Here is a 15,538-nt window from a genome sequence, read left to right on the forward strand (position 1 = left end):
ACAAGTTGAGACCCACTGCCTTAGAAGAGACCCAGCCTTAAAATAAAAAGTAAAAGGGCTAAGGAAATAGCTCCTGGTTGAGCACTTGAGTGGGCATATTCAAGGTCTAGCTTTGATCCCTAATCGGGGTGGGAGTGGGCTAAGGAAAGCTCTCCTACACTAAGTTGTGAAAACACTCCTCACCTTCTGCTCGGTCCTTAAGATGGCCTTGGAATTAGTTTAGGAGTTTCTGTTATTGGCAGTATTATGGAAAAAGCAAATTACTGACAAAGTGTAATAAATTGCAAAACACACATTTGTTTTGTTTTCCTTTTTAATTTAGAATCTTGTTAACAATACATTAGCATCATCAATAGAAAACAAAACCCCCAGCCATGTAGAAAATCATGTGCTAGCTGACCACTACCAGGCAAGTACTCTCACTTGACTGCCGGCAAGCCCGGGTACACCTGGACTCTAGAGTCTCCTCCCTCCTGTAGGGATGATGAAGCATTCAAGTATAAGGTGAGGAGCAGTTCCCAGGCTGGGTGTGTGAGGTGCCGCCTCGGCGGAGACTCGGAGCAGCCACAGCCCCTCCAGTTCATCCAGCATCACAAGGCTTTGGGATTGACCAGCGCAGATTTCTCCCGAGGAACTGTGATGATTCGCCAGCCTCAGAATTTAGTGGTCATAAAACATTCTTCCATATTAAAAAAATAACCACCTGGTTCACAAAAGCATACTTCTCATCGCTTCTCCAACTTCTTGTACTTGGCTTCTATTTGTGGAAGAAGAGGAGTTATATCTTTCAACACTAGCTCTCACAAAGACACTTATTAGTTAGATTTTCAAGCAAGTTCAGATCTACTCTTAAGGAGGTGGCATCTTCAATCTCATCATCTGCTCGAATACAGAGATCATGGACCTGCATAACTTGGAATAATCAAATGTATACACCCAGACTGAGAGCCCAAACCACAGTCACTAGGTCCTAACTCTGTCAACAGCACATGTTTGGATAGCTCAGACAGAATGAAGCAAGATCTATTGGCACTTGCCCTATTGGAAGCCTTACTAAACTTTGGAAACTGCCCTCCCAGGCATAATCCCAGGTACCCTCTAGAACCAGACTTGAACACTCAGGAAATATAAATATACATCTTTATTTTTTTCCATTTCTCCACTCTTCTCCCTACCCCTCAAACCCACATCTACCTAGCCTAGACAAGTCTAACAAATCTCAAACTGAGCTGGGAGGTGGTGGTGCATGCTTTTAATCCCAGCACTTGGGAGGCAGAGGCAGGTGGATCTCCAGGTTTGAGGCCAGCCTGGTCTACAGAGTGAGTCCTGGAGGACAGCCAGGGATACACAGAGAAACCCTGTCTCAAAAGGCTAAAAACAAACAAACAAACAAAAAGGAGAAGAACAAATCTCAAGCTGGCCTCAGCCTCACTAGGCAGCCAAGGCTGACCTTAGACTTGAGATTTTCCCGCCTCCCCATTCTGAGTGCTGGGGTTACAGGCACACACCATGTGCCCTGTTTGTCCAGTGCTGGGTATAGAACCCAGTGTTCTAGTAGTTAGGATGTGGTGCTCTTAAACCCAGGACTTCATACCCAGCAAGCAAGCACTGTACCAACTGAGCTGCATCCCAGTCCTCAGCCCTCCTATGTTCTTCTTACATGTCACTTTAGGAAAGCAATTTGGAAAAACACAAGAGCCTAAAGATACAGAGATTTAAAATGTCATCAAATAAGCCTCTTATTGTTATTTTGTTTTAAATAAATTTTTAGGCAGCCTAAGGTGGTTCATCTTGAATTCCTGATCTTCCTGCCTTCACCTCATATGCCACTACATCCAACTCAAGGCTTTTAAAATCTCAACAGACTTGGCATGGCGCCTTTACATGGGGAGGTTCACAGCAAACACTAAATGGAACTGTAAGTAGTGAAAATGACTGTCGATCACCTACTCCTGTTAAATAGCCACTGACAAACCTCTCTCCTGAATCAGCCAGCAAGTAGCAATGACAGAAAGAAAAGAACCTATAAAAGCTAGCCAGGATAAAAACATGTTCACTACTTTTTACCAAGTAAATAACAGCCAGAGGCAGCAAGCAACACTAAAAGCACTAGCCTTCTCCTTGGAGAAAAAGCAGTCCTTCAGGAAGATACATAAGCAATGATTCAATTTTTAAAATACCTATGTGTCTACGTTACTAAGGATATTCAGCATGTTGAACCACAGTTAAGAGCGTGGCACCGTAATCAGACCCCTATTCATGGCTCCTCCATGTGCTTTACCTTCTCTGCATCCCTACGTGAGTTGCTTTGCCTCTTAAACCACATTTACCTTCCCTAGAGGATGGGAATATTTTTAAAAAATTTAAAAAATTGTGGGCCTCGTGATGAACGCCTTTAAGCCCAGGGCTCACGAGGCAGAGGCAGGTGGGTCTCTGTGAGTTCGAGGCCAACCTGGTCTACACAGTTAGTTCCAGGACAGCCAGGGCTATATAAGAAGACTGTCTCAAAAAACAAAAATCACAGATTATTGGGAGAATGAAGAATATAAAATATGTGAATCATTTAGAACAGTGCTTGATAAATCAGTAACTACAAAAATGCTATTTAGTAAATAATTAATTCCTCAAGTTTGTTTGTTTTTAATTTTATTTATTATATTTTATGCATGAGTGCTCTACATGCATGCCTACATGACAGAAGAGGGCATAAGATCCTATTATGTATGGATGGCTGTGAGTCACCATGTGGGTGCTGGGAATTGAACTCAGGACTTCTGAAAGAGCAGCCAATGCTCTTAACCCCTGAGGCCACCTCTCCAGCCCTTGGTTGTTTGTTTGTTTGAGTCATTCTTACTGTATAACCTGACCTGAATATGAATTTACAATCTGCCTCAGTTTCCTGAGTACTGGCTACAGATGTGCATCACCATGCCTAGTTAAGTATTCTTTATGTTCTTGCTGAGGTCACAGGTTCAGTTCTGAGCTTCGACAAGGCAGCTTAGTAACTCCAACTCCAGGGGACCAGATGCCCTCTTCTGACCTCCACAGTTACCTCATGCACATGGTGCTCAGGCCAAGCACTTACAAACCTTAAATGATCAAAACAGAAGTAAAAATAGTTACCCAGTTTCTTTGAATAAGCGTCCAACTTGTAGGCTGCCTGCTCGAGAGCCGCCACCTGCTCCTCAATCACATTGATCTGCTCCAGATACGGCTGGAGTCCAGCATCTTGAAAAACAAACAGAATGTCCGTATAGCGTCAGCAAGCAGAGAAAGAGTAGAGGGTAAGACAGCTAGAGTTTCTCCTGCTGTGCCCAACAAGGATCCGGGTGGCTGTCATGAGTGTCACTGGCAGAGCAGATGCTCTGTGAAGACATAGCCGGCTTCCTGGATACATCATTGACCCAGCCAAAGTAAGTAAGTCATTCTCCTTTTCAGATTTCCCTTCCCTGGAAACGTTTCTGCGGATGAGTTAGTGTCTTGGCCATGCCCATACTAAGGATGCCCTAGTGACAATGGGCGTTTTTCAGTGGAAAAATAAGTCAGACCATGCTAAATGAACATTTTCAATTCACAGAGTTTCTGCTTATAAAGTAGTTCTTTGGGGATTTCATTGTTAAATCAATTCACTAGACTCTCCTCTGTCTACTCTCCTTCTCTAGAATATACTGACTAAAAGCAAGGTTTAGAGGCAGAAATAGGCATCCCACCGAAGCACACTCATCTTCAGAATGGAAGAAGACCCCTTGGTCAGTAGTGTATTCAGGAACATGAGCTCCCAGGAACAGGGTCTCCCTGTTCCTGAGCACTGAGTACAAGCAGCACTTACTCGAGGGATGGAGAGCGGTACTCACATTTCTGGTTTAAGTCCTTGAGGTTCCTGCTGATGTTTATAGCAATATCTTTCATTTCAAGGTACTTTAAGCTTGTGAGCTTATTCATATTTTCCAGGAGTTTATAGTCTTCGCTGGTTGCTTTAAAATGCACAGAGAATGGAATGCCTTTAGGATTTGTCTCAAGTTACTGGAATACAGAATTTTAGGTCAAAACAGTTCAGGGAGGGAACACGGAAGTCCAAGGGAAGACCCCAGGTTACTTTTTTTTTTTAACATATTTTCCTTTTTTAATTTTTTTTTTAACTTTTATGTACACCGGTGTTTGACCTGCAAGTTTTTGTTACAGAGTCAGATCTCCTGCAATTGAGTTCAGACAGTTGTGAGCTGCCATGCGGGTGCTGGCAACGGAACCTGGGTCCTCTAGAAGAGCAGCCAATGCTCTTAACTGCTGAGCCATCTCTCCAGCCCCGCCCAGCCCAGGTCACTTTCAATCTGTGACATTTATACTTAGCTTAAACCCTGTATGTCTAAGTAGAAACTGAGGCACCAACCAACAAACGAAACTAAGCAAGGTCTAGAAGAGTTTGTGTCACAGTTAGAAAAGAAATGGTAAACTCGTGTCAAAGCAAAAAGAAGTGAAATAGTCTTGGTACTTATATAATATAAAAAAATATAAGTCATATGGTAGTGGTGCACACCTCTAATCCCAGCACTTGGGATGCAGAGGCAGACGGATCTCTGAGTGAGTTCTAGGACAGTTCTATAAAGGGAAACACTATCTCGGAAAAAAAATATATATATATATCACGTATAAATAATCTAGAGGATTTTGACATAGTATACACAGAGGAACTAGAAATATAAACTTTCTATGTGTATATATATATATATATATATATATACATACATATGGTATCAACTAGTGTGTGTGTATACATAGGTATGTGCAGGCTAGCAGTCAATGAGTCTTTCTCAATTGCTATCCACCTTATTTCTTCCATACAAGATTTCTCACTGAAACTGTAGCTTACCAAATTTAGCTAAACTGGCCAGTGAGTTTTAGGAACCCTCCTACTTCTACCTCCCCAGACTTCAGGTCCTCATGCTTGCGAAACAATCATCCCTGGAACCGAAATGGTGAAAGGAGACGACTGACTCCCGAAAGCTGTCCTCTAATCTCCACACATGAACCATGGAACATGGTTACATACACAAACATATGTGTGCACACACGCACACACACACACACATAAATTAATAAATTAAAATTTTTCTTTTCAAAAAGCATTTGTACAAGTCAGAATGACAATAGTGGAGAAATAACGCTGGCTTGACTTAGTTTTATAATCACTTGGAAACTTCAAAGTAATTATCTACAAAATTATTTGGGGTTGCAAATGTAGTTCACTGGACAAAGCAAGGCTTTGTATATGCAAAGCCCTGGGTTCAATCCCTAGCAATTCACAATGAACTGCTCCATCTCCTGAGATGTCAGTCTAGGCCCTAAAGAGGTCACTTGTAGGTTCTGCACAGCCTCCACCTCCACACACAGTGCCTCCCTTGCAAAGATCAGTCTCGGGGCTCTGGACTCAGATGCACAAGGCACCTGAGTGTCTTCTGAAACCCCACCCGAGAGGCTCGGAAACAGCTACAAACAGGCAAGCCAAAACTGAAACCGTTTCCCACATACACACTGTTCTCCTTTCAGCTTCCTACTTTGGTTGACAGTCCTACCCACACTGACAACCTCACGACATCCACCTCGACAAATCCGGGGGCGTCACACCCCGACTCTCCCTTTCACTCCTTCTCTTCACTTTGCCTCAGACTCCCACCCCCTTCCGAGCAACTGCTCCCCTGTTCCTGTTCTCCTCCACATTGGCTCCCACTGCTATCAAATAATAATCTCCCTAAAACAAAGGCCACACACTTGGAAGCCAGCAAAAGAATGTGAGTAAGGAATGCAAAAGTTCATCTAATAAACACAAGGAAGTCATTCACGTCCACAGACGAGTATGCTCCCTCTCAGCCCAGAAAACATGTCTAAACTGCAACAAATGAAAACCAACAGTAAGAGAACAGAGCTAAACAGCAAAGGACACTCAGTCCTACTGAAGGAGAGGAATCGGTGAGTAGAGAGAACAAACCAAATCATACAGGGTTTAAAAAAAGAAAAAGAAAAGAAAAAAAAAGAAAGGTAAGTTACTATTGCCACATCTTCAGAACTTCCAGAGAGACCACACAAATCTGAATTTTGTTACAGTTTCTCTTGTTCAAAAATAAATGAATAATCAGGTTGACATATTGGTGGCCTACAACCCTCCCCAACTTCTCTATTAAGCCTTTTTTCATAGATTCACAAATTGAGATCCCAGACAATGTCTGGGGGTGGGGCCTGTGAGATGGCTCAGCTGGCAAGGCACTTGCTACAAGCCTGCAGACCTGAGTGTGGTACTCCGACCTGTGGTAGAAGAGAACCAACCCTCAAAAGCTATCCCATGACCTTTGAGTATGTATATATGCACAAACACAAAGTATGTGTAATTTAAAATAAAAATTCTAGAGAAGTGAAACAATGTAAGTGCTTATGACAGTGCAGACTCCACTTTCTGACTCTACCTCACACGCTGACACACGGTGCAGGCACACCGAACTACGTCTAACTATATCCGAAAGATGGATCCCCAAATCTTCAGACTAACCGTCTGGTCTAATCAAATTGCTTGCTGATTCCAGCTCTTTTACTAATTGTAGCATTTCCCCCTTTTCCATTTCCTTCACACTCATGCTTAAAATACACCTCCCCTAGGGTGGCACTTCTTGACTAATAGCGGGGAACTTTTGTTGTTAGCTGTTGTTACTACATTAGAAGAGGCCTGTGGTTTATGTTTCTAAAGTGGGTCCTGAGCTTCCCTAGGAAAAAGGGGGTGGGGTGGGGGCGAGGGCGGGGCTCTTTTCCTTCCTTTCAACCACTGACTGAGGCTCCTAAAACACCTCTCAGGTTTCTGCGGAGCCAAACGCAACAGCACAATCGGGATCAGCCAGGGCGGCGTCTCACCTGTCAGTTCCCCAGTCAAGTATGTGGCCATTTTGGAGAACATGTCTCGACAGAGCTCATTGATGTCAGCTTCGGCCGGCTCCTTGGCTTCCTCAGCTGTCTCCACCGCAGCATCATCTGGCCCAGGGGGTGGGGTGGGAGTGTGTAGGAGTAAATGATCCACACCCAGACCTAACCCAGCCAAAGCGACCTCTTCCTACGTCCCTCCCGACCTGTGCTCGTGCAGTCAAGGCGCCTTCGTTCTCCACCTGCCACGATCTCAAGCCCCCCACTTCGCACTCGCCCGCCTGAAACGCCAACTCCATTCCCTTGCTCAGGGGCCAGACCTTCATCTCAGCGCCCTGGCGCGGCAGACAAATGCACCCGCTCCTGCACCCGGACCCAGCCTCCCAAAAGCCGCATCAACTCCAGCCACGCCGAGTAGTACCTCTAGCCGGCTCCTCGCGTCGCGTAGCAGGGACGCCCTCCGCAGCCGCCGCCATGCCCAGCCCAACGCTGCTTCCGGTTCTGAAGCGTCTGCGCGTGCGCACCGCGAGTGCCCCGCCCCGCTCCGGGCTCGCGACCTTCTCGCTCTGCTAGTCTCTCCCGAGTCACACGCCTCAATTACCTTTTTATCGAAGTGCAAGCATGTAGGCGAAACTGAACCTAAGATAGGCTGTTGTGAATCAACCCGCTGCTGAGAATCACCGTCCTTGGTGTTGAAGATGCGTTCATTTCTGCAACCATACCCTAGTTGTGTCACTTGGCTTGTACCAGCCACAGCCTGTCTTGGTGGTGGCCCCACAGTGGATCCATAACTTCTCAGATGAAGTTATTGGAAATAGGTGCCTCCTCCCAACACACTAGCACCCTGACAAGTTTTACTCACTAAAGAATAGCTCAGGGAAGCTGTGTTTTTGTAAGTTGTCTCCCGCTAGCTTTCAGCCTGGTTTCTTTTTTTCTTCTTCTTTTTATTTGTTTATTATGTGTGTGTGTGGGGGGGGGGGGTGTCAAGACAGGGTTTCTCTATATGGAGCCTGTCCTGGAACTAGCTCTTGTAGAGCAGGCTGGTCTTGATCTCACAGAGATCCGCCTGCCTCTGCCTCCTGAGTGCTGGGATTAAAGGCATGTGCCACCATCACCCAGTTCAGCCTGGTTTCTCGATCCTAAATATTCTCTCCTTTCCTCTTCTCACAAGCCTTGGATTAATATCAACTCTCTGAGTCGTGCTTCTTAAAATGCAAGCTAGTCCCTAATGCTGTTTAATTGAAACCATCTTTCTTGAAGCGTCCATCACAGTTGACACATTGGTATCTTGATTGTATTTAGTGGTTGCACAGGTCTCTTAGGTTTATGGAATACTTAACAGGATGTGAAAACAAGTGTAAGTGAAGGGATTAAATAAGAAGATATACTGAGGTGCAAGGAAGGTGCAGGGGAATGGGGTCACAGGAGAGGGAGAAGAGGTAAGTAAGACTTTCAGGATGCAGGCTCCTGAGCATCCAAAATCTTGGTGTAAGAGTTTCTTCTCTTATTCTTGGTTATCCTCCACCCACTTGTGCCTGTGCACATGTACACACATGCTATGGAACAATCTTTTTCTGTACTATGAATATGTATTACTCTCATTGGTTAATAAAAAGCTGACGGGTGGGTAGCTGGGCAGGAAGTTAGGTGAGAAAGTCAAAATGAGAAAGATGGGAAGGAGGGCGGAGTCAGGGAGATGCCAGCCAGCCACCCAGAAATTAAGGCATGCTAGAAGACAGGTAAGCCACGAGCCATATGACAATACATAGATTAATAGAAATAGGTTAATTTAAATGTTAAGAGTTAGCTAGTAACAAGCCTGAGCTATCGGCCGAGTACTTATAACTCATATTCAGCCTCTGAGTCAGTTATTTGGGACCGGGTAGCTGGGACAGGAAATGTCTGATTACACACACACACACACACACACGCACGCACGCACGCACGCACGCACACACACACACACACACACACCACAGACATCCCCACCCTTCCTAGCCTGACTAGCTCCTCTCTGAGGACTCATTCTCCCTAGGTGACCCATCTCCACTCTTTTCTATACTACTCATAGTATTTTCCATTTTACATATTCTTATGAGCCCAGACTTCTTCCTTCAAGACTCCTGGGACAGCCAAGCTCCTTGACATTGTCATGGCTCCCACTCCAGTACCTTCCAGAGAATGCACATGAACAACTTGCATCTCTATCTTTCTGTCTTCTCTCTACCACCCCAGAAACGAATGTAAAGATCTGGTTTTCTAAAGAGTTTTATTGATTGGAACCCCACATTGTCCATATGAATCGAGTCAGAGACCACCATGTTAGTCCAAAGATCAGTGAATTCTGATGTTACATTCTCTCTGGTTTCCTTTGGTTTCTGTTTCTGTTTCCAGGTTTGAAGTCCTCTTGGTTCCGGGTATTCAGTGGAGCATCAGAATGGGAGGGTGGGTTCAGGGTGTCACTCTTAACTCCTCTGTTGGAATCTCACCACGCAAGAGTCTACTTTCCTCCAGGACTTCTTTTCTCTCTTACAGGGAAACTCTATGGGGGAAGAGAAGACCCCTGCACACACCCATGCATGCCAATGGCAAATCTCTAGACACACAGGAGAAGAGTTAGATTTACTGTGAAGTAGGAAGACATATCCATTGCCTACACTTGGGCTTCTACCTTTGGACCATGGCTGTCTGAGTTCTTTAGGAGAGTCTTCCTTTTTCTTGTTTGTTATTGATACTAATAACTACAGCAGAAGTAAATGCACAGCAAGTCAGAAGCCAGGTAGGAAATGCTGTTTTACAGAGCTGTATGACTACATATAGAAACACCAAAGGACAAGCCTAAACATGCTACCCAGCTACACACAAAAACATTGGCTCAAAAGGCCAGCTACAGGGTAGAACTCCACAGCAGCTATCATGAGACATGCTGCCCTAGAACGGGGTCACTGGGGGACATAGGAGAAGCGGCTTCTGGGAAGGCATAGAGAGAGGAACTTGCTGTCTGATGTTTTAGAATCCCTTTTCCATTCTCCTGCCCGCTCTGGACTCCCAAGGGAGCTGGAGTGACAACTAGAACTGGTTACAGGTTTTTCCAAACAGCTAGCGCCTCCTGTTGGAAGAAAAAGGAACAGCTCATTTGAAGAAGTAATTTATTTCTCTCTGAATCTAACTATAGAAAACCTAGATTGCTAGAGACTAATGTTTGTGTCTCTCCAAAGTCTTATGCTGACATGCTAATTGTCGGTGTGACCGTACTAGGAAATGAGGCCTTTGGTGGGTTGATGAGTGCTCTCTTTTTCTGCCACCATATGAGAACACATCAAGAACTGAGTGGTCCATGAAGCAAGAAGGAGGCTTTCACCAGGTCCTGACCTGCTAGGACCTCCATCTCAGACTATTCCCATCCTCCCAAAATGTTGTTTATAAGCAGTCTAATCTTTGATAGTTTATTATAACATCTCAAAGAAACTAAAAGGTCAAAGAAGTCCATAGACTGACTTAAGCAATTTCTGGGCCTGCTCTCCACCTCCACTGATCTAAGCATTGCTCCTCAGGTCTTTCTAGACTGTCCTCTCTAACTGAGCAGAGGACCCAGCTGAAGGATCTCACCATTCCTGAGGAGGGAGCCAGGTCCCCTTTGCTCTCCAGAATCTTCAACTTTGAGCCTACAGCATCAATCTGGGACATGATTCCTTCCAGAATACTCTCCAGCTGCAGAACTCTCTTTGTGAGCCTGTATTTGAGAGACACAAAGGAAGCAGAAATATGTACTGTATTAGAGATAATACAATGGAGCTTGTCTACATGGAAATAAGGCCCAACCTTGTAGGGAGAATCACAGGGGAACTAAAATTCCGCCTGGACTAGGAAAGGGAATTGGGAAGAAATGGAAAGAGTCTCAAGACAAGATGTCACAGCCATTCAGCCCTGGGTCCCTGCCTCCACATACATGTAGAATTCTTCTTCAGAAACCCAGTGTCCTCCTCCGGCAGCTTCTGTGCCCGATTCACCTGGTAGGCTATATCCAATGGACTGGCCTAGGTTCTCAATCTCAGCACTAAGGGCCACCTGAGAGGAAAGATAGTTGTTAGATAAGACGAGATGAGTCTGGAAAACTTTTTAAACATACAATTTATTTAATTTTATTTTATGTGCATCGGTGTGAAGGTGTCAGATCCCCTGGAACTGGAGTTACAGACAGTTGTGTGTTGCCATGTGGGTGCTGGGGATTGAACCCAGATCCTCAGGAAGAGCAGTTAGTGCTCTTAACTGCTGAGCCATCTCTCCAGTCTGGAATCTGGGAAGCTTTTAATCCGTGCTCTGTTGTGAACAGGCTCACAATTCTAGCCCGGCTCCCTTTCTCGTGGCTGCTGCTCCCTGTCTCTGGTAGCACTGCCTTTAATTTTTGACCTACCCTGAATAAGGATGGAACAGATATAGTAGGATCAATTTCAAAATTCCAAGAGTACAACTCCTCCTGGAGGATAATCAGGGATTACTTTGGGGGCTGAACCTTGGCTGTGTGCTGGAATCACCCTGGAAACTTTAGAAAGCTCTAATGTTCCAGCCCTATCACCCAGAGCTTCTGATCTAAGTGGTCTAGGATGTGTGGCCTGAGAGTGAGGATGTTTAAAGACTCTCTGGAATAGTTAATATGCAGCAGTTAGAAAACTGCTGTTCTAGAGAGTTCTTTCCAGCTCATTTTTGGGAGCTCATTCAACTTGGGTTTAGTTTGGGTATTGCTGGGGAGGGAGAACAAGGGAGCGATGTGTTTGTCCTTCTCCCCACCAACCAGTTCTGCTTTACTGTAGGTAGTGCCCTTGTACACTGTAAAGATTTGTCACTCATATTGGTTTAATAAAACACTGATTGGCTAGTAGCCAGGAAGAAAGTATAGGCAGGGCAACCAGACTAGGAGAATTCTGGGAAGAGGAAAGGCAGATGCAGTCACCAGCCAGACACAGAGGAAGCAAGATGAGAACGCTTTGCTGAGAAAGGGTACCAAGCCACGTGGCTAAACATAGATAAGAATTGTGGTTTAATTTAAGTTATAAGAGCTAGTTTATAATTAATAGAAGCCTCTGTGTGTTTCTTTGGGACTGACTGGCCGTGGGATGGGTGGGACAGAAACTTCTGTCTACACTGCTTACCCTCTCCTCTTCCAGACCTTGTCGCATCTGTGCCTGCTCCTTCTCATCCAGAGCGTGATTCCCATCCTGATCAAACCTGGTGAAGGCAGCCTTGAGCTCAGATATCTCATGCTCTGCATGCCCCAGTCTAAGGAAAACAAGGCAAAGAAGTAACCATAATCACTCAAATATGGCCTCCCTGCCCTTTTACTAGACTCTTGTAAGGATCTTGATCTCAGGGTCTTGCTTTCTGGAGAAGAGGATCACACAGGGAAACTAGGATCTTCAGGGTCTAGTGATTCTACCTCTAACAAGTTCTTTTATTTCTTCTTCATGCCGTGACTCTTGCTGGCTAGGTTAGGCCTTCAGCATCTCATGCAGAGAGCATTAGATTTCTGTGCCCCTGGATAACCTGCTGCCACCTCCACAGCTCTAGCTTCCCTTTCACTCCCTACTCCTGAAACCCATCCTCCGTAAAGAGAACAATTAACATTTTAAATGCTTAATTATTAATTATCAAGTTTAATACTTAAGCATGGTGAAAGATGTCTATAAGTCTTAGTACTCAGGAGGCTGAGGCTAGAGGAAGAATCAGATCAAGTTCACGGTGAACCAGGGTACTAAAGTGAGACCAAACGAAAAAATATTAAAATGTATTAGAAAATGCTCATCTGAGAGCACCAATTTCTGGTTTTAAAGTCTGCCCCCCCCAAGCACTCTACCCCTCGGATTCAGTGGTGACATTCAAGGTCTTTCCCAGCGTGGCCCTTGGCTACGGCCTCCGTTCCTCCTACAACTTGCCATTCATTTTATATCTGGGCTATCCATCACAATGGCCTTCCTCTGCTTGCCCAGTGTGTAAGTTAGGCATTCTTTAAAACCCTTTTCCATCATCACCTCTTCCTGGAAGCCTTCCTTAAATCTCAAAAGCTATTGATGACTCTTTTTGTTCTGTGCCTCCCTCTCTTTAAGTCCCTGCTGTTCTTGGACTTAGTCTGTCTTGGTATATTTGCTTGCGTGCCTTTGAGCTCCTCGTTGTCTCATTTAATTATGTCATCGTCTACTCAAGCCTGAGGCACAGATGGTCCTTGCAATATATTTACCCAATATCTGGGGTGGGGCATATATAATAATAAGATTGTTATACTGTTACATTAGGTATATGAGATGTTCAGTAAGGTACAGAATATCTGTAAAGCAAGGTCACAATAAAGACCACATAGACTGGGGTTATTAGCAAAGCATGTATAGTTGAGGGTCACAAATTAGACTAATTTCAAAGAATCTCCAGTTGCTCACTCCCTCAAGGTGTTGGTGAAATCTTCCAGCTGGATCACCGATTCCCCACCCTCCAGAACTTTCTGCACATCCGAAACCCGTTCCTTCCTCAGGTGCAGCCTTAGCAGGGCCTTCTTGTAGCTCTGGAAGGGAAAGAGAGCAGGCAGAGTTCCCCGCTGGGTCCTCACAGCCATTGGCCCCACCCCCACCTAAAGCTCCCAGGCCCCCAGGAACAAGTCAAAGGCACTCAAGAGCACAGATGCCTGCCTGCATCAGGCAAGAACAGGCTACCACGGCATAGTGTCCCAGAGCCAAACCCAGAGGGGGGCACACTGCTCAAAGACCCTGAGTGGTCACCTGTTTCAAGAGGTCAGAAAGCTGTAACTCATCCTTCTGGCCAGCCAGCTCCTCCTTGACCTCCGAGTATGTGTCATTGATGATGGCCAGGAACATATTCTAAAGCAAAAAGTAGGGACATAGGTTTTTTGAAGCAGAATATTTCTATATAGCCCTGGCTATCCTAGAACTTGCTGTGTAGACCAGTATGGCCTTGAACTCACAGAGATCTACCTGCCACCTCCCCTGCTGGGATTAGAGGCGCATGCCACCACACCCTGCTTGTGATGCAGGTTTTCACCTTTAGCCCCACTGAAAGCACTGCGCTTTCTTGCCCGCATGTTTTAAAGAGACCGATGCTCTCAGTCTCAGCACAGCAGCCCACCCATACTGCCTCTCAAGAGCCTGAAAGTCCGCCTTCGGCACAGTTCTGTTACAGACAGAATGTTCTCTCATTGACCTGAGGTTCCTCATTCAGATGCTGCAGTGACCTTTCTAAACACCAGTTTAGAACATATGCCATGGACCTCCCTACACAAGGGCCCAGCAGCCACTGAAGTCATTACTTTCAATGGCAAAGTACAAATGCGCTCTCTTCTTTACCAGTGATCCCAATTCCACACCTGTGGCTCCATCAGTTAATCCAATAAGGATACTGTCTGTTTATACCAATAAAACTCACACTCAGGGGCTTGGAGACATGCTTGGCACTTAGAGCGCTTGTTGCTTTTGCAGATGACCAGAGTTCGGTTCCCAGAACCCCTGCCCTAGCTCACAACCATTTGAAACTCCAGATCTGGGGGTCCAACTCCTCCCAGGCATCAAGCACACACGTGCTGCATATATGTGTACATGCAAGCAAAGTACATACATGTAAAATAAAATAAATAAATCTCAGATAATTTCCCAGTTGGCAAGAAGAGGGAAACACTGACGGTAGAAACTCTTGTGAATGCCCCAAAGGAAGGGGCCTCTGCGAGAACAGGTACAGAGACTTCCAGAGATCTCTGCTGCGCCTCATGAGGTATTTCCCCATTCCCTTTCTTTCCTTGGAAGATGAGGAGTTGATTTTCCTGGGAGAATTCAGTTTCCTTTATGTCCCATATTCCACCTGGCCATCTGTTATCACTACAGAACCAGCACTCAGAAAACCCAAAAGAACCCCACCTCCACACACCTTCCCCCATGCTGTGAGAAACCTGTTCTAATCCTAAGTGGGAGGTGTGTGGGGTCAAAAGCCCACCCAGAAGGCCCTCTAGGTCACCAGCCCTCAGAGGGACCCTCACCAGGAGCACAAAGAAGACGAAGAAGACATAGGTGACGAAGTACACAGGGCCCAGGACTCGGTTGGCATTGTCGATGGCTTTGTAGTCAAAATCCCCAAGGATTATCCGGAACTGGGTGAATCTGAGAGATGAGATCTGGGCTTCAACCAGAGCCGAGCCAAATATCTGCCCAATTCATACCCCATCCTGCTTTCCTAATCACAAACAGACCCTTGCTGTGACTAATGCAATAAATGCACTATAATAAAAACAGATGGACTGTAAGTTACTTGAGCACAAACCTGAACTGTAAGACACTCCCAGATACTTTAACGCCTGTACACTTGCCCCTTTTTCCCAAGGCTGCACACACCCTGGGAGCTGGAGAGTGAGGGGCCCAAGGGTGGGGGCAGGACACACACACACATGCACTTGACGAAAGTGCTAAAGTTCTCCACTTGGGTCCCAAAAATCAGGTAGCCAAGCTGGGCATAGGCGAAGAAGACGATGAAGAACATGACAGCAAAGCCCAGGATGTCCTTGGCACAGCGAGCCAGTGTGGTTGAGAGCTGGGTCATGGTTTTGTTGAAGCTGATGTACTTGAATATCTGCAAGGGTCACGGTGAAACA

At 45.5% G+C, this 15,538-nt stretch overlaps 3 protein-coding genes across 3 annotated transcripts in view; all 3 read right to left on the reverse strand.

Annotated features, from left to right (window-relative positions):
* The window catches only part of Cwf19l1 (CWF19 like cell cycle control factor 1), a 299,806-nt gene that overhangs the window by 27,999 nt on the left and 256,269 nt on the right, over window positions 1-15,538 (reverse strand). The gene's annotated exons all lie outside the window — the stretch shown is intronic.
* On the reverse strand, window positions 306-7,411 carry Bloc1s2 (biogenesis of lysosomal organelles complex 1 subunit 2). Its single transcript, XM_075974167.1, has 5 exons — window positions 7,322-7,411; window positions 6,895-7,011; window positions 3,855-3,974; window positions 3,124-3,228; window positions 306-757 (listed from the first exon to the last, which is right to left on the reverse strand). The coding sequence occupies exons 1-5, from the start codon at window positions 7,374-7,376 to the stop codon at window positions 726-728; spliced, it is 429 nt and encodes a 142-aa protein (XP_075830282.1). The 5' UTR covers window positions 7,377-7,411; the 3' UTR covers window positions 306-725.
* The window catches only part of Pkd2l1 (polycystin 2 like 1, transient receptor potential cation channel), a 34,364-nt gene continuing 28,640 nt past the window's right edge, over window positions 9,815-15,538 (reverse strand). Inside the window, 8 exon segments of the mRNA XM_075975266.1 lie at window positions 9,815-10,009; window positions 10,510-10,633; window positions 10,850-10,968; window positions 12,051-12,177; window positions 13,329-13,450; window positions 13,665-13,763; window positions 14,930-15,050; window positions 15,335-15,516. Of these exon segments, the coding sequence (XP_075831381.1) occupies window positions 9,815-10,009; window positions 10,510-10,633; window positions 10,850-10,968; window positions 12,051-12,177; window positions 13,329-13,450; window positions 13,665-13,763; window positions 14,930-15,050; window positions 15,335-15,516 (1,089 nt within the window).

This window comes from Microtus pennsylvanicus, chromosome 5 (genome assembly GCF_037038515.1).
Source record: "Microtus pennsylvanicus isolate mMicPen1 chromosome 5, mMicPen1.hap1, whole genome shotgun sequence".
NCBI lineage: Eukaryota > Metazoa > Chordata > Mammalia > Rodentia > Cricetidae > Microtus > Microtus pennsylvanicus.